The 25,299-nt window shown below is 38.4% G+C and overlaps 1 protein-coding gene across 1 annotated transcript; it reads right to left on the bottom strand.

Annotated features, from left to right (window-relative positions):
- Positions 1–1,888: 1,888 nt before the first annotated feature.
- Positions 1,889–25,181, bottom strand: washc4 (WASH complex subunit 4). The gene is made up of 33 exons (XM_007909690.2): positions 25,036–25,181; positions 22,599–22,738; positions 21,781–21,834; positions 21,043–21,108; positions 20,583–20,628; positions 19,791–19,858; positions 18,844–18,926; positions 18,490–18,532; positions 18,194–18,297; positions 17,462–17,582; positions 17,261–17,384; positions 16,798–16,925; positions 16,547–16,707; positions 15,647–15,773; positions 14,981–15,106; positions 14,470–14,577; positions 13,364–13,510; positions 13,139–13,218; positions 12,955–13,060; positions 12,415–12,531; positions 11,477–11,645; positions 11,082–11,236; positions 10,303–10,377; positions 9,897–10,001; positions 9,440–9,574; positions 9,207–9,315; positions 7,429–7,495; positions 7,256–7,342; positions 6,675–6,822; positions 4,998–5,094; positions 4,295–4,491; positions 3,587–3,686; positions 1,889–1,991 (listed from the first exon to the last, which is right to left on the bottom strand). Exons 1-33 carry the CDS (start codon positions 25,088–25,090, stop codon positions 1,927–1,929), a joined length of 3,513 nt encoding a protein of 1,170 aa, XP_007907881.1. The 5' UTR covers positions 25,091–25,181; the 3' UTR covers positions 1,889–1,926.
- Between the last annotated feature and the right edge of the window lie 118 nt (positions 25,182–25,299).

Below are 25,299 nucleotides of genomic sequence, written 5' to 3'. Positions count from 1 at the left end.
AAAGATATAAATTAAACTAATTAAATGTTCACATTATTAAAATTAATCATTTTCAAATCCAAGTGTTTGAAACTAAACAAACCTTTTGTTTGATCCCATATTCCTGAGTATTACAATTAGTACTTTTTAATCAGTTAAATGTATCACACAATGAATTCAGACCAGATGATTCGCGTTATATAAAGCTACACAGCAAGTTCATGCCTCTATACTTAATGTCCACAAGAGATTCTTAATGGGTCAAATTGATCAGAAATATTCCTTAATGAGCTACAGGGTTATTCACATCCCAATTTCCTTTAACAAGTCTCTAAATATTTAAGAAATGAGTAAAATGATGATTATAGCTCAGATACATTTGTTTAACAATGTCAGTGGAATTACATGTATAATGTACAGAGAAGATTCCCACCAGTTATCGTCTTTCAGAGCTGTGTTTAATGTTAGCATTCAGAGGAGGGTGAAGTGGGAGAGGAGGATTACCAATAGTGTTAATGTGGCTTGAAGCAGATTAATTAACTGCACCTGGACAGAAGAAAAAAGCAGCACTGAGCTACTACACAAAAAAGTATGAAAACAATATGAGGCATAAATTATTTAACATAGATTTGAAGCTTCAAGATTGAAAAGGTAATGGTGCACTGCACATTGTGTTCACCATGAGAAAAAAACAGTAACTGACCAATCATCAGTCAGATAAAACAATATCCCTAACAGAAAGCCTCTCAATCTGAATTTTGTTAATGCATTTACCTAATTCTAGAAAGAGCCAAGGCTTGGGGACCCAAGAATGTGCATTGAGGTAACTGCTGGAGTTTAACCAGCTAAAACCGCATAGCTTGCCATTGATATTGCTGCCTGGCGAGCTTTCCCGCTTGTCCAGCTAGGACCTATCCGTTAGGGCCTTGGCTTGCAGAGTTAACAGGAGCTGAGTGGGATGCCTCCCTGCTGCCAGTAATAAAGAACATACTGAAAATTCCAGATTAATAGCAAAATAATCCTTGCATTTGATATAGCGCTTTTCACGTCAGGAGGACGTCCCAAAGCGCTTCACAGAACACACTGTAAAGTGAATTGACTGTATATTTGTGGGCGAACGCGGCAGCCAATTGCGCACAGCAATGTCCCACAAACTGTCGTAGATTGAAAATGACCAATTTATTATTGTTTTGGTTTTGGAGGGATTATTATTAGGCTCTGTGTGGAGTAAGGAAACTTGCCCGAGGTTTCGCCCTCTGCCTTGAATTGAACTCGGGTCTCTCACTTGCAAAGCGAGTGCTCTAACCACTGAGCTACAGGACTCCACATGTTCAGGTCAGTTCCTTTGGCCACAGGGTAGATAAATATACAAAAAGAAGAATCAAATGCCCAAAGATGCAAGTGCTTCATGCCTAGAGGCACTAGTTTCTATTGAGGCACATCCTTTATAATACTGTTATTTATAGTCAAAGCAATGAAGATCTGCACTTTCTCACTGTCAAAAACAATGGAGTTCTGTTCAGTTAAAGGTAAGCGAGTTGAGCAGAATTGACTAGAATATTTCACTATGGAAGTCAAAACCAAAAGCAGAGTTCTTTAACCCACAAATGATTAATTGAATGTTACCTCAAATACAATGAATGATTTTTTCAAGTATTTGCTTCCCCACTGGAGATGTAGTATTGTGTGCAGCTAATAGAATCACCTGACCAACTGGGGAAAATGCAATGAGGACAGCAAACTAATGATGACCTAGTCAAACCCTTCCTTGTATCAACACCAACACTGCTACTGGGCTGCCAAAAATTTTTTCAAAATGCTTATTTTATACTAAAAATAAATTGTAAAAGAAATCGAAAACCAATCTGCAGTGTAGGAGATAGAAGTGCACAGAAGGTAAACAACCACATGGAAATAAGGTTTGTTTTAATATGGCACCATTGCACATCACTTCATAGCAGAGTCAGGCAAGGAACTGTTCAGGGAGTCATTGTTCGATTTAGTAGTTTCATCTGAGGAAGAAGAAAAACGACATATAGAAGAAATTAAATATTAAATTGGCATCCAATTTACACATGTCATAATTATGTATGACAGGTCTGCAACACCTATTTTTAAAAAGTTTTTTTAGTTTTTTAAAGTTGCATATTAAAGCATTAATATAGAAACGTGTAATTCTATAATAATAATCCTTACATTTGATATAACTCATTATATCGTCGAGACTTCTCAATGTGTTTCACAGAATATACTGTAAAGTGAATTGACTAAGTATTTTGTGAGTGAAACTCGGCAGCCAATTTCACACAGCAGCGTCCCACAAACAGTTGTAGATTGAGTGACTGAATTATTATTATTTTTTTTGAGGGATTAGTATTCCCAGAAAGCGATGCGCCAATCGACTAACAACCAGGTTCCGATTTACACCTAGGTAAACAGGCGTGTAGGGTAAGGAAAGTTGCCTAAGGTTTTGCCCTTCCTGGGAAGTTGTTTATTAAAGCATTAATACAGAAACGTGTAGAATTCTGATTTGAAGTTGCAATGTAAATTCTCTTACATTACATCTCATCAACAATTTCACTGGCATTTGGACGTGGAATAAAACTTGATCTGCTATGGTGGGAGCACAGAGCAGTGAGGGTCAGATGTATTTTTTGACAGTTTTCATCTCAATGAAGTAAATATCTATGTAAAGGCAGCACTTACAGTGTAACCAGCGATAATATCTTTACTTTCCAATTTTTTAAAAATAGGAATCTTCATAGTTAGCTCATTTTTTGCCCTTGAATATGAATAACCAGTTTGCAGGGCAGCAAGAGGTAACCAGTGGTGGTCGTGAGTAAAGGTCACTGCATGAAACGCTATTATTTTTCAGTGGGTTAACTCCAGTGATATACTTGGAGAATGCCACACCTGCCAGCGCTGTGCCAGACATGCAGCTGGTTTATTTGCTCAGGATTTCAGCTGTTTACTGACAAATTTGTACAGGGTATAAACAACCAGAAAGGAGTAGAAAAAAACATGTTTTTATCATCCAGGGCTAATAATCCCTCCAAACTTTAAAAAATAATTTGTTCACTGTTTGTGGGACGCTGCTGAGCGCAATTGGCTGCCACGTTTCACCCGCAAAATATACAGTCCATTCAGTGTATTCTATGAAGAGCTTTGAGACGTCTCAAAGACGTGATAAGGCGCTGTATCAAATGCAAGTATTATAATAATAAACTTTGCATTTGATATAGTACTTTTCATGTCTTCCAGAGCTTCACAGAATTTAAAGTGAATTGACTGTATATTTGTGGGCGAAACCTAGTAGTCAATTGCGCACAGCAGCATCCCACAAACAGTTGTGGATTGAATGAACAATCTAATATTGTTTTTTTCTCTTGAGGGATTATTATCAGGAGTGTGGAGTAGGGAAACTTGCACAAGGTTTCGCCCTGACCTGCCGGGAATCGAACCCAAGTCTCTTGCTTGTGAGGCGAGTGCTCTAACCACTGAGCTACAGGATGCCATTATATTATCCAAGTTGGTAGTGAACGGTGCAGAAAACAAATTTAAATAGAAATCTAGGTACTGTCCAAAAATGAGTTTCAAAATGAAATACCTTCTCTATCTTTTTGTTCCTGGTTTTCTTCAGCCGCAGTTTTATCTCCTCTGAAGAAAATCCGAGCACTACTCAACGAAAAATACAGCAACTCAAACTCCTGAAAACAAAAAGTTTACACAATCATTAGTTTCACAATTTGAAATGTTCTCTGAATTTCAGTTACAGATGAGCATGTTAATATGGGTGTTAATATATAAGAACATGTGCTAATAAGAATCCAGAAATTGGATATCAGACAGTGCTTTTCAAGGGTAAATTGGATCCCTGAGCATGTTTTTTCCTAAATGATCATCCCTATCATTACAATTCTTACCCGTTATAATGGGAATATTGAAGCTAGGGCAGGATAAGTAATTAAGGCAGGAAGATGGGATAAAGGCACAGTATGACTCTACAGTAGAGAGTGCATATTCCATTCCAAGTGCCAGAGATATGTGGAATCTTCAGTCTGGTTTGGACACTCTTAAACACTATGATTGTTATTATTTGTCACCTGCTTGACACCTAAAACATCCAGCCAACATGGACACTACTCCATAATACCAATTACTTTCATTGTGAGTCTATTCTGTAGATCTACCAGTTTGTGAGAGGAAAATAATTGATTTGAGTATGGTCAGTGTAACCAATGTCCTTATGGAACAATCAGGACAATATGCAGAATACACATCAGATTATCTACTTCAAATGCTACAAATAAAATACCTGTAAATATATGTCCAAGCGTTTCTGAGTTAGGTTCATTGTTTGCATTAGCTTTTCATCTTGATTAGTTGACTGTACATTCTGTTGTTTGACAACTGCATTCTTTTCCGTCATATATTTCTCCCTCACTGATTGAAACCAGTGCAACGAGTCAAACTCCTGGTATTGATCCAGCAGTTTAAGAATGTAGGCAACACCTAGAATAATTGAGAAGCCACTTTACTAACACGTGCTACAAGGAATGGGCAAGCATACAACAATGCAATATTCAGGCAAATCAAACAAGTATGAATTCAGCAATCTCACATTACTCAAAACAGATTCTATGTCCTTAAAAAATAAACTCAGCATCCAGTGGTCCTCACAATATCTAGAACTCAAACAACGGTAGCTTTATTACCTCAGGTATGTTCCCTGTATCACACACAAGGCCAACACAGTGACAACTATGTGCATCTCAAATACACTTGCATGTCACCTATTGTTTATGGTTTAAAATGAGTCACAAAGTGGCCCTGGTTCTTTACAGAAATAAATTCCATAACACAAAGATAGAAAGTTAAGCACAGAAGAAAGCCATTGGTCCATAGTGTCTCTGTTGACTCTTTTAAACAGCATTCCTTTCAGTCCCCATCAACAACTTACTACTGTAAGGAATATATTATTGAGTATATTCTACATAGACAGTTGTATTTGTACTAACCCATTGCAAAGCCATCATCAGTAAAGGCAGCTCCAACTTTATTCTTCTTGTTCAATTTCTCTTTGCAGCTTATTGAATGTTCAACAAAGTTTAACGTCTAAACAGAGGAAAAGGGGAAAAAAAACAATGATACGATCAGCAGCAAGTATTTGACCACTAGTAAATGATCAGATCAAAGAAGCTAATTGGTTTGTTAATGCCTTAATAAAACCCAGATAATTATGAAAATTTTAAACATTCATGATTAAATCCAACTTTAAATCCAACAAATAGCAAGCTCAAAAGTTAAAGAATATTCATTCTTGCATTTGATACAGCGCCTTATCGCGTCTTCAAGACATCTCAAAACGTTTCACAGGATATAGAATCATAGAATCGTACATCACAAAAAGAGGCCATTCGGCCCATCGAGTCTGTGCCGCTCTTTGTGAAGAACAATGTAATGTCAATCCCTCTCCCCGGCTCTTTCCCCATAACCCGCAAACCCGTCCTCCTCAAATACCCGTCCACCGCATTTTTAAAAGTAGTTATCGAATCGGCCTCGACCGCCCTTTCAGGCAATGTTCCAGATTCGAACAACTCGCTGCGTGAAGCAATGTCTTCTCCCCTCCCCTCGGCTTCTTTTAGAGACTATTTTGAATCTGTGGCCTCGAGTCACCGACACACCCACCAGTGGGAACAGTTTGTCCCTTTCTAAGCTATCAAATCCCCTCATGATTTTGAAGACCTCTATCAGGTCCTCGTAACCTTCTCTGCTCCAATGAGACTAATCCTAACCTTTCCTCATCATCACGGTCCCTCATTCCTGGTACCATCCTCGTTAATCTCCTCTGCACACTTTCCAATGCCTTAACATCCTTCCTATAGTGTGGTGCCCAGAACTGGGGCAGTATTCTAACTGAGGCCTAACCAGTGTTTTATATAGGTTAATCATAACCTCCTGACTCTTGTACTCTATGCCCCTAATTATAAAGCCTAGAATCCCATTTGCCCTTTTTACAGCTTTATCTGCCTGTCCTGACACCTTCAAGGATTCATTTACCTGCACCCCCAGGTTGCTCTGTTCTTTTACTCCCCTTAAGATTGTATTACCAGCCATTATTGCCTCCGCTCATTCTTTCTACCAAAATGCATTACTTCGCATTTCTCCACATTGAAACTCATCTGCCATGTGTCGCCCATTTTATCATTCTGTCTATGTCTTCCTGCAGTCGGCTCCTATCCTTCTCACTGTTTACCCCCTCCCTAACTTTGTGTCGTCCGCAAACTTGGAAATGGTACTCGCTATACCCAAGTCCAGATCATTTATGTATATTAAGAAGAGCAGTGGTCCTAATACCGATCCCTGGGGGACGCCACTGTACACTGTCCAGTCAGAAAAGCAGCCGTTCACCACAACTCTCTGCTTTCTGTCTCCCAGCCCGTTCTGGATCCGCTGCCACTGTCCCTTTTATACCATTGGCTTCTATCTTTACTCTACATATACTGTAAAGTGAATCGACTGTATATTTAGTGGGCAAAATCCAGCAGCCAATTGCGCACAACAGTGAGTGCCCCACAAACAGTCAGGATTGAGTGACCAAATTATTATTATTATTTTAAATGTTAAAGGTTATTTATAGTTGTAATGTATAGATAGACATGAAACATGCAGGTAATATTAAAGCATACACCTACCAGTGGTGGTACAATGATGTAGAAGTTGCGAAGATGCATATTTTTAGGACTACGGAATTCAGGAGAGAATACCTCCACCAGCATCTTGAAGTACTCGGTCCCTTCAGCCGAGTTTCTGGTGAGGTCACTCAGGACGGAGTCCAGCTGTCTGCAACATTCACAACACGCTGAATGAAAATCTAAAGGTTTCTCAAAAAAAAAAGCTTACACTACAAACACAGTGTTAGTATTCGCAGTGTAAGCTACCTACTAATTAAATCACATACTAATTCAATGGTCAATAGTAGTTTTGAGGAAGAACATTTAAGATTCATGCAAGCTGTGGGGCAATATCTACATTTCTGACTGGTCTTAAAATGTGAATTAGAAAGCAAAGAACACATATATGTGTCGATCTGCCAAGAGATTAACATAGTTAATGATTACAACATGTTCCTTTTCCATTAACAACAAAGTGCATGAATATAGTGCCCTCCATACGGGGTAATGTCCCGGATCCTTCGCGAGGATCTTGAGGGATGTAATAAGTGAATGTTTGAGCACAGCAGGTATTACTACTGTGTGATGTTTGGTGCCATTACCTTGCTGCTATTTGAGTCTCCTCAGAAAGTCCTTCCTCTTTCACAAGCTCCTCAAAGTTCACAATGTCCTCCAAGTCTGGAACAAACCTAAAGAAAATATTAAATCATTGTAAACTTAAGAGCTAGCTGTTGTCAGTTTGAAGAAATGCTTTTGCTTTTTAATCAAACTGTACCTTATGGCATTACTACAACAATGTAGTCCACCAGATCGAATCATTCGAACATAGCCCATTGCATTCCCTACAGAAAATCATATTAAACATGAATATCAAAGCATTCATACAAGTTCAGAGACATTTTAATTAATTTTTACTATAATATTTCTTTGCTTGAACAGAAACAAACCTTTCCTGCTGTGGTAAAATAAGTTATTTTATACAACAACTTACATTTGTATAGCACATCCACCTCAGGAGAATGTCCCAAGGGGCTGCTGGACAGTCAGCAATCTGCACCCAAGCCGGTGGTTGGGATCAGGAGGGGTGGAGGGTGGGAAGGTAGGGGTAGGATAAGTAAGCTTCTTCTTGTAATAAATGTTCCACTCCTAGGTATAGTTGTACAGTCAGAACTAAGCAACAGCCATTAACATTCTGAAATCCTGCAGATTCAGTGGGTAAACACACCACCACAAACTCTGAAACTCAGCTTCAGAGCTGCGTTTGTGCAGTTAAGCTTCATCGTATTGGGCTGTGCTTTAAGCATTAAATACCCAAAGGTTATATTAGAGGAGGGGATGAGAGAAACAATAGGGGCACAGGACACGTTCTAACCTGGATTCAGTGATATTTGCTGAAAAATGCAAGTGTGTGAGGATAGACCTTGGATTGGCTTTGACTCTGGTTTCTACACTCAGCTCAATGGCTTGATGATGCTCACTGTAGGCTGGCACATAAACAATTAATCAGTAGATACTGGAGGGGTGCAACTCCTAGCAACCCAACATGAATCAATCTTCAGGAGAAAAGGAGGAAAATGTTGAATCCTTTGGAACACTGTATCAATTGATCCTTTTCATTGTGTCATCGATGAGCTAAACGCCTGAACCATCGTAAATGCGTGAGCTTTTGCATACCCATTTCTCACAGGACCAAATTAATCTGAATTATAAATTTCATGGGCTCCACTGTTTCAAACAAAAAGTATCTGATTTTTTTTTTAATTTTAAAATAGGTTTTTCCCTAAAAGTTACTGGATATTTAGTGTACAATTTTTCAAAAGAACCCAGTATCTGATGGTAGGAAATCATTTAATCTAAAGCCTTGAATTCCAGCCAACACCATTTCATTTCCATATTGTAATAAGAGTACCAGATTAGCATCACACTGGTCTTTCTCAGAATAATGTCAGCCAGCTAAAGGCAAGCCAGAGCAAGTGATGATTGGATAGATGTTTGTTAGGTCAGGGTATCAAGGGATATGGGGCAAGGCCGGAGAATTGGAGTTGAGGTATAGATCAGACATGATCTTACAGAACAGTGGAACAGGCTCAAGAGGGTGAATGGCCTACTCCTGTTCCTATGTTCCTATCATTCACCTAAATATTAAATATGTTTGAGTTGGGAAATTCAATGCTTGATATCCAATAGGGTCTGGTTAGACTGACAAACTACAGAAGGTCTCCAGTCAGCCAGGGAATGACTAAAAACACTCAGTTGAAAATGTGTCACTCTTCTGTACCATTCTAATTTAATGTATTAAATTTAAAAGTCTGTACTTACAGAGATCCTCTATGTACTTGATAATTTTTTACATCTCCCAAAAAGACACAAAACCGGAAACAATGATACATTTACTTCCAATTTTCATGTAGGGAAGTATTGGCACGAGCTTCTGAATACTAACTAGTTTGAGCAGACACTCATTCTCAAGCAGTGTAAGCGCTAACTAGAAACAGCATCACAATCCTGAATAACTATTAGCTTATACTGCAAAATGTTCCCCCAGTAACGTACCTATCTGACTGATCAGCTGCCTGAACTGATCCAGGTAACTCTGTCCCTCTGGCGTCAGGCCAAGCTTTCTGATGCCTCGATTAAATTTATCTGCTCTGTCAAAGGGGTACTGTAAACAAGAGTAAGATAATTTACTTTCCAAGCTATAACAGAAACAATGATACATTTACTTCCAATTCTCATGGCATGAATTCCATGTCTAAATAGATAACTAAACAGCAATCTGATTGTACCTTTTGATCGTTTTGGTCCTTGGTCTCCTTAAAGAATCGAATATCCTTGATTAATCTGGACTTAATGTGTTCATCATACATGAACTGACTGAAGATATAAAACTTTTTCCTCAGAAATTGGTAAGTGAAATTGACCTAGAGGAAAAATTGCAAACATAAATTACCACAAAGCTCCCTAGTGAAATGCTGGACACACGCTGAACAAATGGCACACTGGGGTTTGGGGATCTTGAATCCCATTTCAAAAGTGGGAAAAATGTTTTTGAAAAGTTATTTATTGGCTAACAAACAGCTCCAAGGCCTGAAAATTGACATAAAAATGTCGGTCAATTCATGACACAAATAGTAGAAAGTGGTAGACACAAAAGTGAACTAATCATTAAATCCTAGACAAGTGAGTTCAGCCACAACACTGTAAGAGGTAATAATGCATGTAATGACAGACAAGCATACTTACCGTTGTGTTCATGATGCCAGTTCCATGTGTACGAATTGAGTTTGCAACATGCCGAATGTTGATTGTATTTAGATGCTTATTGTTGCTTGTGCGTTCGATAAAGATCTGTAACATGCAACAAAAAGGGATATCAATTACATCCAACATCACAGGAAAGAAATAGGTCATTCAGCCCTTGTAGGCCGACAGTGTTTATACTCATATGAGTCTCCACCCCTTCAAATCCCTCTCCACAGCCCTCTATTCCCTTTGCCCTCTTGTATGCATCAAAATTTATCATAAATAACTTTTTACTCTTTGCTTCAACCAACTTTATAATCCCGTAATTTTCAAACTAATTCTTACAATTAATGTTCATGTTAAAGTTTTTGCCAATTATAAGGTCCCCAGAAAAATAATAGCAAACCTGGTTGTTGAGATTGTAGAGGTAGCGTGAAACAAAGACATGAATGTTTCGCATGATTTCTAGGACATCTAACCCCTAGAAATTAAAGTGATAAGATGACAAAGAATATTGAAATCCCATTAAAAGTACATTTAAACATCTGATAAGTTACCACTTTATCTGAAGCTTGACTTAATGTGGCCAACTACTATTTAGAAAGCAAAATAAAAATAATAATCCTTGCATTTGATATAGCGCTTTTCACGTCTTCTCGATGTCTCAAAGCGCTTCACAGATACTGTAAGTGAATTGACTGTATATTTGTAAGCAAAACACAGCAGACAATTACGTACAGCAGCATCCCACAAACAGTCGTGGATTTAAAATGACCTTTTTTTTTGTTTTTGTCTTTTGGAGGGATTATTATCAGGCGTGTGGAGTAAGGAAACTTACCCAAGTTCTTTTAAGAACAAATTAGATAGATTTCTGTTTAGAAATATCTCGGGATACAATATATAGTTTGGGACAAGACATGTCATGCGACTGCCAGGAAAGTGGAAGGCAAACTGGACGGACCTTGGTCTTCTTTCGCCTAACAAGTTCTTATGTTCTTACAAGCACACAAAGCTAATAGAAGATACTTGTCTAAAATTGCTGAAATGTAATGCAGTAGTGTATTCATTTTAGCACTTGAATTTCAACTTGTTCCCAACACATCCAGCCACCCATCTTCTCCCTCAGAGTAACAGAGACAGATTTACAAACGCTATCCAACAAGCAGCCAGGATTTCAGCACGTACCTGTTCCAGGGTTTGGCTAGGAAGATGCGCCTCAGTCATCATAAGACTATAGCGCTGGGTTGCTAGATTTCTCATTTCACTATAAGTTGCCCAGTCATGAAGGGCCACAGTCGTCAAGTTATAGAACGTCTTGTCCAGGTAGTGAGTTACATAAGCTGTTGAGATATTTTTAAATATTTATTTTAAAAAAACTAGTCAATGCAAGTACTAATATCTATTTTGTACTTTAGAGTGAAATGTTCAATGAACTGGCCAATTGGATGTCTGACACATGCGGAAACCCATCACCATGCTTAAGACTATCCACACCAAACTGAGTTCCATGTGTCCCACCAGAGATATTTATTGGAATGGAGGAAAGCAGCCTGCTTACACAAGTTTAAATAGGTACTAACCTTTGGCATCAATGAATCTGTTAAAAAAACGGATTGGTTTGATAGAGAAGAAGTGGGTCAAGTCCTTTATGCCAACTTTAAAAGGATTCCTGTCATCTAACTTTAAATGTGTGTGTACAGACAGCCTCAGATCCTTTTCAATCTCTTTACACAGCTTGTCCAGCAAGTGCTATGTTCAGTGGTGAAGGAAAAAAAGACAATTAGAAATTAGTATTTTCATGTAAATAAGACATTGACAATGGTTAGTCAATGACTTTACAAAAATTAAAAGCTTTACAGACTGTAAAACAAAACCTTACTATGTAAATCCTAACTAGTATTTTCTAATCAACAACAATTGGTATTTATATTATATAGCGCCCTTCACGTGAAGTGGGGTAGTGTCCTGGAGTCCTTAAATAATTTATAAAGGAACATTTCAATCTAAAAATTAAAAATTCCTTAACTAAAAGAAAATGTCAGGGTAAAGGTTAAAATCAAAGGAGAAATTTGCATCTATCTGGATGTAGTGCAGCATAAAAGTAAAAGATGTTAGCACAATCTATAGGTGCCAGACCAGATGGTCAAACAAACTAAAGCTAAAAAGAAGAATTTTTCACAAATTTAATATTCTAAGCATACTAAACTAGATTTTAAAATCTTATACTCATCGTAAGGTCCACAACCCTGAACATGTTTTTTTTCTATGAAAGCAACATTCTGTTTAAGTTCTTTGGAACCATTTGTTAATAATAATAATCATTGGATTTGATATAGCGCCTCTCATGTTGAGACGTTTCAAAGCACTTCACAGAATACACTGTAAAGTGAATTGACTGCGTATTTTGTGAGTGAAACGCAAGAGCCAAATTGTGCACAGCAGTATCCCATAAACAGTTGTTGATTCTACGAAGGTATGAATAGGATAAAAATCAGAGACTTGTGCAGATATTTATTACCTCATTGAGCACATCCATGATTTCTTTATCAAAACACTCCAGTAATAATTGGGTTGACTCCAGATGTCTTGCATGCTTCATTGGTGGGACACAATCCCTCAGAGCACTAAACATGTACTAAACACACAAAAGAGCTTTCAGATTGTACTTATATTTCTTTTACAAACATTAGAGTATGTTAGTAGAAGCAACATTTTTCAAACTGATTTAACTTTAATTTTGAATTTGCGTTTTCCAACCATTCATTAAAATTGCTGTAACTTAATCTGAGTGTAAGTAAGTGACTACTGTAGTTTCAATTTATAGACAACCATAAAGATTCCATAAAATGATCCTATAAAAAGCAAATCAAAGTCGATCAAGGATTTATCTGTATTCTTCGTGTTAAACGTTAGGCACATTTGTCTTAAGACTGCTGGTGAGAGGTAACCTGGGGAAACATTTTGTGTAAAATTCCCGATGCAATATTATGAAGTCCCATTGCATTACGTAGAGTATGCAGAAAGTTTAAAATGGTATTATTCCAAACATTGAACTTACATGGACTCTGGCAGCATCAACAGCATTGTCATACACATCATCTAAATAGATGGGGAAAATGGTCCGATGCCAGTACAAGAAGCTGCAATCACACAGCACTCTAACCCTGTAAGACACATCACACGGGTCACATTTTCCAGCCGGGTCACACATTACCACTTTATATCTCCAGTGTTTTTCTCACCTCTCCCTCAACTCGGTGACAAGATCCAATTTCTTCAGAACAACTTGTAACGGGAGCAACTCTTCATCTCGAAATGTTTTCTAGAGAAGCCAGTGAACAAGATTTTATTTATGTTAGAAGGGCAGAGTAAACATCTTTCTTTACAAATTCATAAATATACAATAAATCATACTACAGTTTAATTCAAAAGATCTTTAAGTATGGTATGAAAGGTTATATGCTTACCATCTGAGTGCCCACACTTAGTGCAAGTGCAATTACTAGTCTGCGCTCTTTGGTACTGGGTCCATTCAGAGCATTTTCAGCTAACACCAGAGCTGATAGTACATCCAGGCGCTGCTCACTATACTTCTTGTCAGAGATCACCCTTTTCTGAAGAAAAATATCATGGTCAAATGTTTTCTAACTGAAATTTAGAATTACTTTTGATCACACAAATTAATTAATCCTTTTCTAATATGTGGAATGAAACCAAGCTCTTGCCCTACCCAGTGTCAGCATCACTTGCTCACATTCTCGCAATACAATGACTAAGTCAGTACAGGAGTGAGCGAGATCAGTTCCCAAGTTGGGCTCTGCAGAGCTGGGAGACTGACAGGAAAGGCAAAGGCTACGGACGTCTAGTTGGACCCCAATAGTCCATGAAGAGTGGATGTTCCCACCGTCCCAGTGCTATGTATATCAGGGTAGTGTATTGTGGAGGCTGTGGGAGGGAGTAAGGCCTTGTTGACAGCCCGAGTGGGGGCCTTAGTCAGGGTAGTTAATGTCCTGGGGGCTTTGAGCCCAGGAGGTTTGGAAGACCCTGAGCTAGAGAATATTCCTAGGTTGATGATGCACTGGTTAGTGCAATTAATCTGTACTACCTTCAAGCAAGTGACTCCTAATTAAGCATTATCTTCTCTAACAGCTTTACCCAATATAACTGTAACTAATATTGCACTACAATATTTCATATTAAAGGAAAAGATATTCATAAGGATTCAATTTGGACAGTTTGTTCAGCAACAACTTGCATTTATACATTGCCTATCATTAAAACTAAATATCTCAAATCACTTCAAATATAATTGATCAGAAATTAAATGAATATTATATAGGCAAAGACGGACACTAATCTGTGCTAGGAATGTCTTTAGATAATAATGAGATGCACAGCTGATTAATTGGAATAGGGAGGTCAACTTTTATTTGGAATCATTTCTGTTAAAAGTTTTCTGCTATAAGTAGCCAACATTTCTTTTGCAGCATTTATAATATACAATCTTATCCCCCGAAGTTTATCCATTTGGTAGTCTAGGTAACATCCAATTCAACAAATTGCAGTTACAAACCTTTGCAGTTGCTATAGAATTGAGGGCTTGATGCTGAAGATACTGGGCAATGTGACATACAGAATCTGCAATAACCATGGTCCTTCTATGCACAGTGTGTTCGATTGCCTTAAAACAAAAATGAAAATGCTTTGATATTGCATTTCATTTACTTTGTAAGCAAGAGTTAATCATCAGTCAATGAAATCAGGCAAGAAACAAAAAAGCACCAAAGCTCAGAATGTACCAGAACAAGAAAGTGGGAAAGACGTTTGTGTGTGCGTGTGTGCTTTGTATGTGTATGCTCTGTGAAGGTAATTGCCTTCAAAATGCTGAAGTTTACATGACAAATCATAGCCAGAGAAATAATTTGTTATTTGATATTCTGGAAGTGATTTGTCAGTTGGTGATGGAGAAATGTGATGAAAGAACTCCAGAGCGGGGAGAGAAAGAAATGAAATCTGTGCGAGGACTCTTATGATTCAGCAAGTAAGCAAAATGCCAATTGTAAACACTTTTACAAACAGCTTACCTTTAGAAGTTCCACAAGTCTACACAGTGCTTTCACAGATGTTTTAGTCATAGGTTTTTGCATTGACATATACAAATTCATCGTGGTTCGGATGATGTTACTAAGACTGTTTGCATACAGAATACCCTGAGGAGAAAAAAATAATATTTGATCAGCCACTAAACATACACCTGATATATTCCAGAGAGTGAAAGTACACTGGTAGTCAATGTCATTGTTCCAAGTTGAGCTAAAGTTTAGAGTTGCAAAGAGCAATCTGAGGACAGACATCAGGAAATGTTTCTTTACTGGAACAGGTTGCCAGTAACAGTTGAAGCCAGGACACTAGACTCATTAAAAAAAACTTGATGCTGTGTTGGGAGGTCATCAGGCTGGGAGTTCAGGAAGGAGGGGATCAGATTAACCAAAGGCCCTTCTTCATCTAAGTTAATTTTGTGAGGCATCCTCTATATATTTCAGGAATATAATGAATTGGCACCATCAGTCATAGAGAAATATCACAGGCATAATTTTCTGTCAGTATCACCATCTAAATGATATCTATGCAAAAGTATTTCTATTTTGGCTATTTCTATCTTCCGCCCAATCCCACACCTTTGGATCAAGGAGAAGGCCCATTTCTGTGGTATCCCACCTTACATAACCAGCCAAAGAACAAAGAATTACCTGTATAAAAATACCACATCTGTTGGAAAGATCCTCAGCAAACTTGTCCATACTCTGCTTCTTGGACAAAATGGATTCCATTTTCATCATCCATGAGCTTACAAACAAGTAATATGATTGCACATCTCTGTAAAAGTAGTTTTATTAGTTGGATCAGAGCTAAAAGCCAACCATAAATATAGCATGCCACACACATTACAATTTTTTTAAAAATTCAATCTGCTGAACAAAACATACAACAAGATTCCATTTATAGAGTGCCTTTCACGTCGGGAAGACGTCCACTCGCATGCCCTATTTAAGCTGTAATGTTTTGGGAAAAAATAGTAAAATGCAGTATAAATCAGAAAGAACCACACCACAACCCTACTCCTGAGACAAATCAAGCTTACATTTCAGGAACAGTTTGATTTATGCCAATGCAGTATAAATATGGTGATTGCAAATTTATTCAAGCTCTGCTCCCCCAAAGTCCCAGGAAATGCTGTGTATTCATTCAGTATTGAATACATTCAATGAGGCAGCAGCACGGGCCCGTTGGTGTTTATGAAAACCAACAGCCACCCTGATCAAAGCAATATGGAGCTGGAAAGGGTAAACGTGGCTTCCTGCTCCACTGCTAGAAGCCAAGGCATTTTGCTATAACTGTACAAAGGAGACTTGAGCAGTCGCTCTCTCTTATAAGAGATTCTGTCTAATGTAAAAAAAATACTCTTGGGTATCAATTGGAAATGTTGTTTTAAATGCATTAGTAATTAATGATTGAGATGTAAACAGTCTACCTCTGTCAAGAGTGTCACACCTTTCTTTGATGCAAACTTTACAATGTTCCTCAGCTTTTATACCACAGAATATTATTACAATAAATTAAAGCCATTCACACCCATTAAAGTGACCTACTTAGACAGAGTCTGGGCCTTCTGTTGTAGAAACATTTCTCTCTGAATTTTGATTGCTTGCAGGTTCTTCTTTTCCACAACCTTGGCAGCCGGTGCCAGTTTGTTCAGCAGGAAGTGATCAGGAAACCAGATAATATTGGCAGTGAGTGTAATCGCAGGCACCTATATGATAGCCAAAACAATCAATAGGTTAGAATGATAGGATTTGGCATTTAGCATTGTGAACAAAAAATCCAAAATGCAATCACTTACCTTCTTGCAAACATCGAGTAAGGATTTGTACAACTTCTTATCTAAGGTCCGAAAAATCAGAAAGTGCAATACGAAAAGTGCACAGACACCCACATATTTGTCTCTCTGGTCAATCTCTGAAGGCTCCCCTGGGGGAATACACAAAGGAAATCACATCAACACAAAGTGATAATCAGAAAAAAATTGCAAAATTAAACTTCTCGTACATTGAGCAAAAAGCATAATCAATGGAACTATGTTATTGGTGACTGTATAAGAACTGAGGTAAACAAAAAAGAATATACAACTGTATTCAATCAGTTTAACTATATTTCATCTATGATCTACAAAATGAGTAGAACGATTTAATCTTTCTAAATCAAGTCGGTCAATTCAAGCATTCAATAGTAGAAACCTTATGGAAATAGTTGATTTATTTTTTCAAGAAAACCAAGCAATATTTTTATATTTAACAAAATCTTACCAAGTTTGGATTCTACATTGGAGAAAATAGTACGGATATTATGGCCAAACTCTTCTGCAAATGTGCTATTCTTCGAGACTGAAATAGGCTCATTCCTTGTATCAAACTGTTGTTCAACACAGGCCTGCAGAATAAATTCCATTGATAAACAACTGTTACTACCATCACTTAATTTGATCATCTAATCAGATTTATTCTAACCTGAAAAATCATTCCATCCAAAAGCTGTCCCTCCAGTTTGAACAATAATTTCTCAAATGGTTTGAGTTTCTCCTCTGCAATTCCAAACTTTGAGGGATTGTGATGGACTGATTTCAGTAACCTGGAGACAAAGAAAACCATCATTTTCTTTAGGGTGTTGATTTGAGCTTTATAATAATAATCCTTGCATTTGCTATAGCGCCTTATCATATCTTTGAGGCGTCTCAAAGCGCTTCACAGAATATACTGTAAAGTGAATTGACTGTATATTTAGTGGGCAAAATTCGAGCCATTTTCAATGTTTATATTAAATCACAAATATTTAAACGTAATCAATTTTCATGAACAGGCATCGTCGAAAATTTGAACAAGTGCAAAGACAGAAATCTATTGATTCCCTCAGGTTATTGCTTCCTTCCTCTTCAACCCCCTTGTGCTTAATATATAGCACTTATTAGCTAACACAATTCACTTCTAAACTTTTGTTTGGGGATGTGCAAGTGGAGAACAGTTAATTTATCCACAGATTTTCTGACTGTGCCTGTGCTCTAGATATTAAAGGCTGCTCAGTTTCAGAAATGGAAACACAGAGAATCAGATGCAAGTCTCTGCCATATTCTCTGATTCAATGGATTGGTAAACAACTGTTATTCCAGTGGGTCACCGGAATTGATTTCTAAATGACTTCTGAGCAAGTCAAATCACATGACTGTTATTAGTTTACACTCTGACCTTTTGTACATGGTCCAATGGTCCTTTAATGTAACATGGTTCCCGATTATTTCATCCAATGTGAGAAGAGCAGCCAGGAGCTCCCCAAGGTGTTCATATACAGTCTGCACAACAGGTGCAGTCAGACATTTTCCAACAAAAACATTTTTGAATTTATTACATTAAAGCATAAGTCATTCAATACTACAAAAAATAAAATGTAAAACAATATTCTCTATGTAGTCATTACTTCATTCATAAATGAGAAATAATTGAAAGTTTACACGTTGATATTAATAGTTGTATCCATAACTAACCTGGAAATGCACTCCAGATGTTTCTATGATTTTAGGTGCATTTCTACAGAAATAAAATGACAGCTTCAGTAACAAGGAGTCTAAACAATTAAAAAATACACCTTTAGCAATACTCTTAACCATTGTGACAAGCAGGGATTATTTTCACAAGCTATGCTTTATAATAACATAATGTTATATTATAATTTAACATAATATAAAACATATACTGTTATAAATAAATGATCTTTTTACATTTAAAATGAGAAAAAACTTTTTTTTAATTAAAAGCACAAAATAAGACTTCCAAAGATATTATTTTCACTCACACTATATATTTAGACAATTAGTTCAGATAAGATGATGCCGTCTTACTTGCTACTGGTGTATAGAGAAGCGAGTTGCTGAACCACATTTACCACCACTTCATAGCATCTTGTAACAAAACAAGAAAATTCCTAAAAGGGGAAAAAAAAACTATTCATTGACTTCAAATTTCAAATTACTTCTTTACTTTAAAATTACTTCCTCTAAACTCTCATGTTCAATAATTTGGCATATTCACAATCTATTATAATATATTTGTAAAATAATTACAATAAGGTAAATAGATCAAATCAATCTTTTTGACAAGTGGTCTAAAAACAGACTTCCCTCCATCTCCACTCAAAATGCTTTGCCAACAGCCAGAACCCCAAAGTGTAATAGTACTGAACAGCTTCTTGTTGCCGTCAGAGGATTTGTTGTTATCACTAAAAAAATTATATACATTTCTTAGCAAAATATCAACACACCTTTTCTGGAATTATTCTAATGCTGAAATGAACTAAGAGTCTGATAAGCTGAATTCCTTTATTAAGGCTGGTAATGTAGAAATAGTGCTTTAAGAGCACAGTACTTTTAATGAATTAGACTAACACACAACACCATTATTCAAGCTCAACATATATAATGCAGCAGACAGTACAGGAAAGGAAAGCAGAACTGGAGCAAAACAATTTGATGTCAATTTTCCAAGTGATTCTTATTTGTATAAGATTTCCCTCCGATGGCCAAATAAAGGCATAAACCTGCAGAACAATAAGCCAAACAGACTAAAATTCAGTAGGCTCAAATCCCAGTTTGCATTAAATTAGCTCCTCTCCCAGGTAAGAAGAAAATCAGCCAGGAGTCCTGCTCTTGATCAATGTTCAAAGTGCATGTTTGTGGATGTCAGGTTGGGTACAGGATCACACATAGCTCCAATTCCCTCCACTACTGCTAACATGCACCACTTAGCGAACAAAACAAAAATCACACGATTTACAGAACATTGACATTACCTGTAAGAAAGAAATAAATCTGCCCATTTGGATTTGTGATTCTCCTTCCACCATGCTGGAGTCTGTAACTAAGTAATGATAATCTAAGTTAGACTTGTGTATCATTAGGGATTTAATACTGATATTAGGGAAACAATAAGAAGCCTGTTCAAATGTCAGTGTAGCTTTATTACTGTATATTACTCTTAACTTACTAAAATACTCAACAGTTTTAAACAAAAATAAAAATAACTAAACTTTAATAGCTTCCTGGCAAACCGTTTCTTCCTGTACTCCATTGTGTCCTGATTTTATGAAGAGTATTTTACTTTTTCTACTAGTCTAAACAGTTGTATTTGTTCAGGTATATAGTCTTTTACTTCCTTTCTTTCTCATTATAATTGTTATCTTCCATTTTGGATGTGAGATCAACTTTTTAATACTTGCCACTGTTTGGCTGAAGCCCAGTGACCTAAGTCTCCATGGACCCGATACCACAGTGGAACAAGATTTATTTTCTGAGCATCATTCAACCCTTCCAAGGGGAACATAGGAAAATAGGAACAAGAGTAGGCCATTCAGCCCCTCAAGCCTGTTCCGCCATTCTATTAAATCATGGCTGATCTGTACCTCAACTACAATTAACTGCCTTTGCCCTATATCTCTTGATATCCTGATCTAACAAATATATATCCACTCAGTCCTGTGTGAACAAATACAAGATATCCTTTGTAAATAACAGAAGTACTGGATGTGACAATACTCAAATTTATGCAACACTAAAATGTTTTTAAGCAGAAAAGCATAACTCACCCCCTTCTCCATAGAAAAGAAGGCCATTGTAAAATTTAGTCTCCGCCTGAAATGGAAGAAAACATGTATTACATAGTTTGTAAACACCAAATTAAAAACAAAAAAGTTAAAACTCTTGCCAGCTTCATAACTTAAAACAACTTCCCACTGTGCTACTTATGCAATTGGAGGTGAAAATAAGTAATTGTAAAATAGTTTTGGAGCAGAATTGAGAACGGAGTTGGGAGGTGGAGGGGAGAACTCAGGTAAAGACCACCTTAAATGATTCACAATTGTTGAAGATAGTGATAAAGCGCTATAGCAAATGAAAGGATTATTATTATATTAGAGTATAGGATCTGAAAGTTCGAGCACCAATGGTGGTATGGATAGGGCTAGGGTAAGGCAGCCAAATACATCAACTAAGTCCATCTGTAGTTGAAAGTCTATTCGTAGGAAATGATAATCTTGTGATTCTTACCTCATATTTCAACTTTTTAATTTCAGAACAAAGAGCAGCATAAACTGTAATCACTTTATTTAAGACCTACAAAAGATTTGTTCATATTATCAGACACCATACAATGAGACATTTAATATATGAATATATAAGTACACATGCAATATCAGATGAAATACTTGCTGAAATACAAGCATTAGGCCCACTTGGGGTGTTCTGTGTTTGTGGATGAATTCCACATGTACCACACACAAATACTGTACACGAGCTATGCGATTGTGTCTCCACAGCCACACATGATAAAGGCTTCTACTCCAGATACACATGGATCCTTCCTGTAGTCATATCACTACAGCCTGCTCTGATAATATTAATTATGATATTTAGCACGACTGCTCTAATATTCACTGAACAAGACTGTATCACAAGAATCACAAACCATCCAAGTTAAAAAAAATTATAAAAATACTTTCAAATATACTCTCTCTAGTTCTACAGAAATGTTAGTCCTAAACTTTGCTTCTGCTTAAAACAAGAATCATTTTTTTAATTTCATCCAGTCACTACCTGTTCATATATTCAGGCTTAGAAGCTTTAACTGTACCTATTTAAAATATAGCCTGTGGGAAACAATACATTGCCAAATACATTGATCATCTGGCCTGATTTCATAAGTAAGACATTAATAAATCATTTCAAACAAATTAAATCATTTAAATTGACAGGAGAGAATAGGTTTGTAGATTTAAGTCAATTTACCTTATTTTCTGTTTTAATAAGTTCCAATAATGAGGATTGTTCATATGGCAGGAGCTAAAGATACAAAAAATACTTTTTTAGAAAAATATTACATCAATATTTATTTGATAATAAAATAAATATGTAAGCAATTGCTGCAACATTTTACAGTATGAAAATCTACAATGGAATTTGGAAATGTATTACCAAGTACACAATAATCCAGAATGAGAAAGGAACTATGAAAAAGATAACTCTAAATTTACAGCAGCCATCAAATGTTCAAATCAATCAATTGGGACAGCCAAAATGGTTGAAGTTACATGGCAAATTAGTAGTTACACACAAATGCATTGATAAAGCAAAATGACTTGTTTTCCACAATATAGCAAATTAACCAAGCAACCAACATGGCAATCAATTATAATTATAGCATCTGTAAAATGAGTTAATGAATATCCCTTGGAGTCCTATAGCTCAGTGGTTAGAACACTCGCCTCACAGGCGAGAGACCTGGGTTTGATTCCTGGTCAGGGCGAAACCTTAGGCAAGTTTCCTTACTCCACACGCCTCTGTTTACCAGCAGTAAGTAGGACCTGGTTATTAGTTGATTGTTGCATCACTTTTCCATGGGTAATAATCCCTTAAAAAATATTAATTTGGTCACAGAATCCACGACTGTAGTTGGACACTGCTGTGCGCAATTGGCTGTCGTGTTTCACCCACAAAATATACAGTCAATTTACTTTACAGTATATGCTGTGAAGCACTTTGAGATGTCTCGAAGATGTGATAAGGCGTTATATCAAATGCAAGGATTATTATTATACTAATATTACCTTTAAGGCTATGGGATCCAAAGTAAAATCCCAAACATCTCCCACAGAATCATCCAATGCATCTTCAATTCCTTTCAATTGATTGGTATATTCCTCCAGAAATTTCCCATAATTCTTCAGCTGGACTTCAGCATGGATTTCTAAACAGCGGGTAAGAAAGAACATTTTAGAAGTGTTGAAACCTTCATGTGAAACATTCCAACTCATTGAGGGAGTTGGATTGTTTCAAAACATCAGGGAGAGCAGCTCACTGATCCTTCCTAAACGAGGTGGATCAAAACAGTTTAGACCTCTTTCCTCCACTCTTTTTAAAAAAAAAACCTCTCCCTTTGGACATTATAATGCCACACGAACAATCTGTTCCCCAGCTGAAATATTGAGCAAGTCACCTCTTTCTGAACCTCAAGTCCATCACTGGGAAATGCTTGAGAAAGATTCACACACCAACCTTTCCCTCCCGGGAGGGGGGTGGAGGGAGGTGAATGGAAATCATAGGATTTTTTAAAAAACAAATACAGAGTAGCCCTTTTATAGTTACCATCAAAGCGAGCATTTCCATACGAACAGACTGAAATACTATTGTATTGTTACAATTTATTGGATGCTTAACTCAATTTCCTGGATAGCATGTGATTTAGAGACATACGAGACTTAGAATAACTGTCATAACTGATCTGTGAATCCTCGACCGTCTTCCCGACATGAAAGACACTATTCAATGCAATTTGTTGTTATTGTTGAAGGATGACCAAGAACATTTAAGGAAGCACTATTCTATTAGCAATCTCTTAATTACACAATTTTTCCCCTACTGGGATATATAGGGATAGCTCTGATAGTTTTGTGACAAGTGGTTAATGTGAGATGCTCAGTGAGCATCAGAAAAGCAATTGGGTGTATGTGTGAGAGATGCAGGAGGGATGTCAATCATGGCTGAGACATACCTATCTTTCCTTGACATTTATAATCTTTTTGCTCTAAAAAAAATGGTGAACATTTCAGGTTGGTTTGCTCCTTTTCTATTATACTATTCTATCATACTACACAATATACTATAACCAAACACGCCAGTTTTACTTGCTAGACTGAAAAGAAGTTTCATAGGCTTCAATCATAAGCTAAATAGGTAAAATAATACTAAAATCTTTGCCGTCAACAATGCCTTGGACTATGCAGCCGCAGAAACTATTCTGCCCCATTTTATCACCTCCTCCCCATTATTTTTAATACACGTTACTTATTTTATTAATCTGGGAAAGATACCCCACCCCCCAATCCAATCTGTAACAAAGTACAGTGCCAACTGACAGTCCAGACTATTTCTTAAATGCTAGTTTTGTCAAGTCTGCACAAAGTGTGTGGCTCTAACACGAGTACGAATCGATAGTGATATTCTGCCTCCAGCAGCACAGCTGCTGTAAGCGATGGCATTGCAAGGAGACGGGCAGAGCAGGAGCAGTGCCTGTGGTCATCATCACTGCACCATCAGAGGAGACACCAGCCGGTGGCACAGACAGACAGACAGGTGCAGTCACTACACCATCAGAGGAGACACCAGCCGGTGGCGCAGACAGACAGACAGGTGCAGTCACTACACCATCAGAGGAGACACCAGCCGGTGGCGCAGACAGACAGACAGACAGACAGGTGCAGTCACTACACCATCAGAGGAGACACCAGCCGGTGGCGCAGACAGACAGACAGACAGAGCGCGGACTCTCGTGCTTTTTGGCTGCGGGAAGTTTCACCATTTCTGACCCGCAGTCAAATCCCGACAGAAATCCACGTCTTCCAAACACCTGAAAGTGCCTCTCAGGCCGACAGGTGCCAATGGCTTTGGTGTTGTCGCCGGTGTCCAGAACTCTCCCCACAAAGTGAACCGGGACCGGACACCAACCGCGGGGCTTCTGCTGAAACACCGGGACTCGCCCCTCCCGCCATCACTGCATCAGCCCCCACAACAACAACAGATTACAGGTCTTCAGAGCCCTTCATTTCCCCCCACACACACTCCCCCCCTCTCCCCCCCACACACTCCCCCCCACACACTCTCCCCTCTCCCCCACACACACTCCCCCCCTCTCCCCCACACACACACACTCCCCCCCTCTCTCCCCCACACACTCCCCCCCACACACTCCCCCCCTCTCTCCCCCACACTCCCCCCCCTCTCCCCCACACACTCCCCCCCTCTCCCCCACACACTCCCCCCCTCTCCCCCACACACTCCCCCCACACACACTCTCCCCCTCTCCCCCACACACTCTCCCCCTCTCTCCCCCACACACACTCCTCCCCCCCCCCTCTCTCTCCCCCTCACAGTGACGGACACCACAGGCGGCCTGACCCTGACCCAGGCCTCCCTCCCGCCCTCCCCGGGAGGCTCGGGCCTGCCTGTGTATCTGCCGGGGTGCGGGCGGGGGGAACCGTCACTTACTCTGAGAGCCGTCATCAAACCGATCAAACTCCCAGTCGGGGGAGAGCGAGTCCATCACACACAGCCCCGGCCCCGCGCGCTCAGCCCAACCGTCCCCAACCCGCCTGGTCCCGTGACCGCCTCACGTGCTGCCAACCGCCACCCTCACCACTGCGCACGCGCCCGCGCCCGCTGCACGACGGGAAATGTAGTCTCAGACCGGCAGCGTCGTCACCGCAACCCGCTTCATTGCGCACGCGCTCCGATCCGCGGGATTCTGGGAAA

The sequence above is a fragment of the Callorhinchus milii genome, unplaced genomic scaffold (genome assembly GCF_018977255.1).
Source record: "Callorhinchus milii isolate IMCB2004 unplaced genomic scaffold, IMCB_Cmil_1.0 Scaffold5, whole genome shotgun sequence".
Classification (NCBI taxonomy): Eukaryota; Metazoa; Chordata; class Chondrichthyes; order Chimaeriformes; family Callorhinchidae; genus Callorhinchus; species Callorhinchus milii.
The sequence above is the reverse complement of the archived record's forward strand: the minus strand, read 5'-3'. Positions and strand labels throughout refer to the sequence as shown.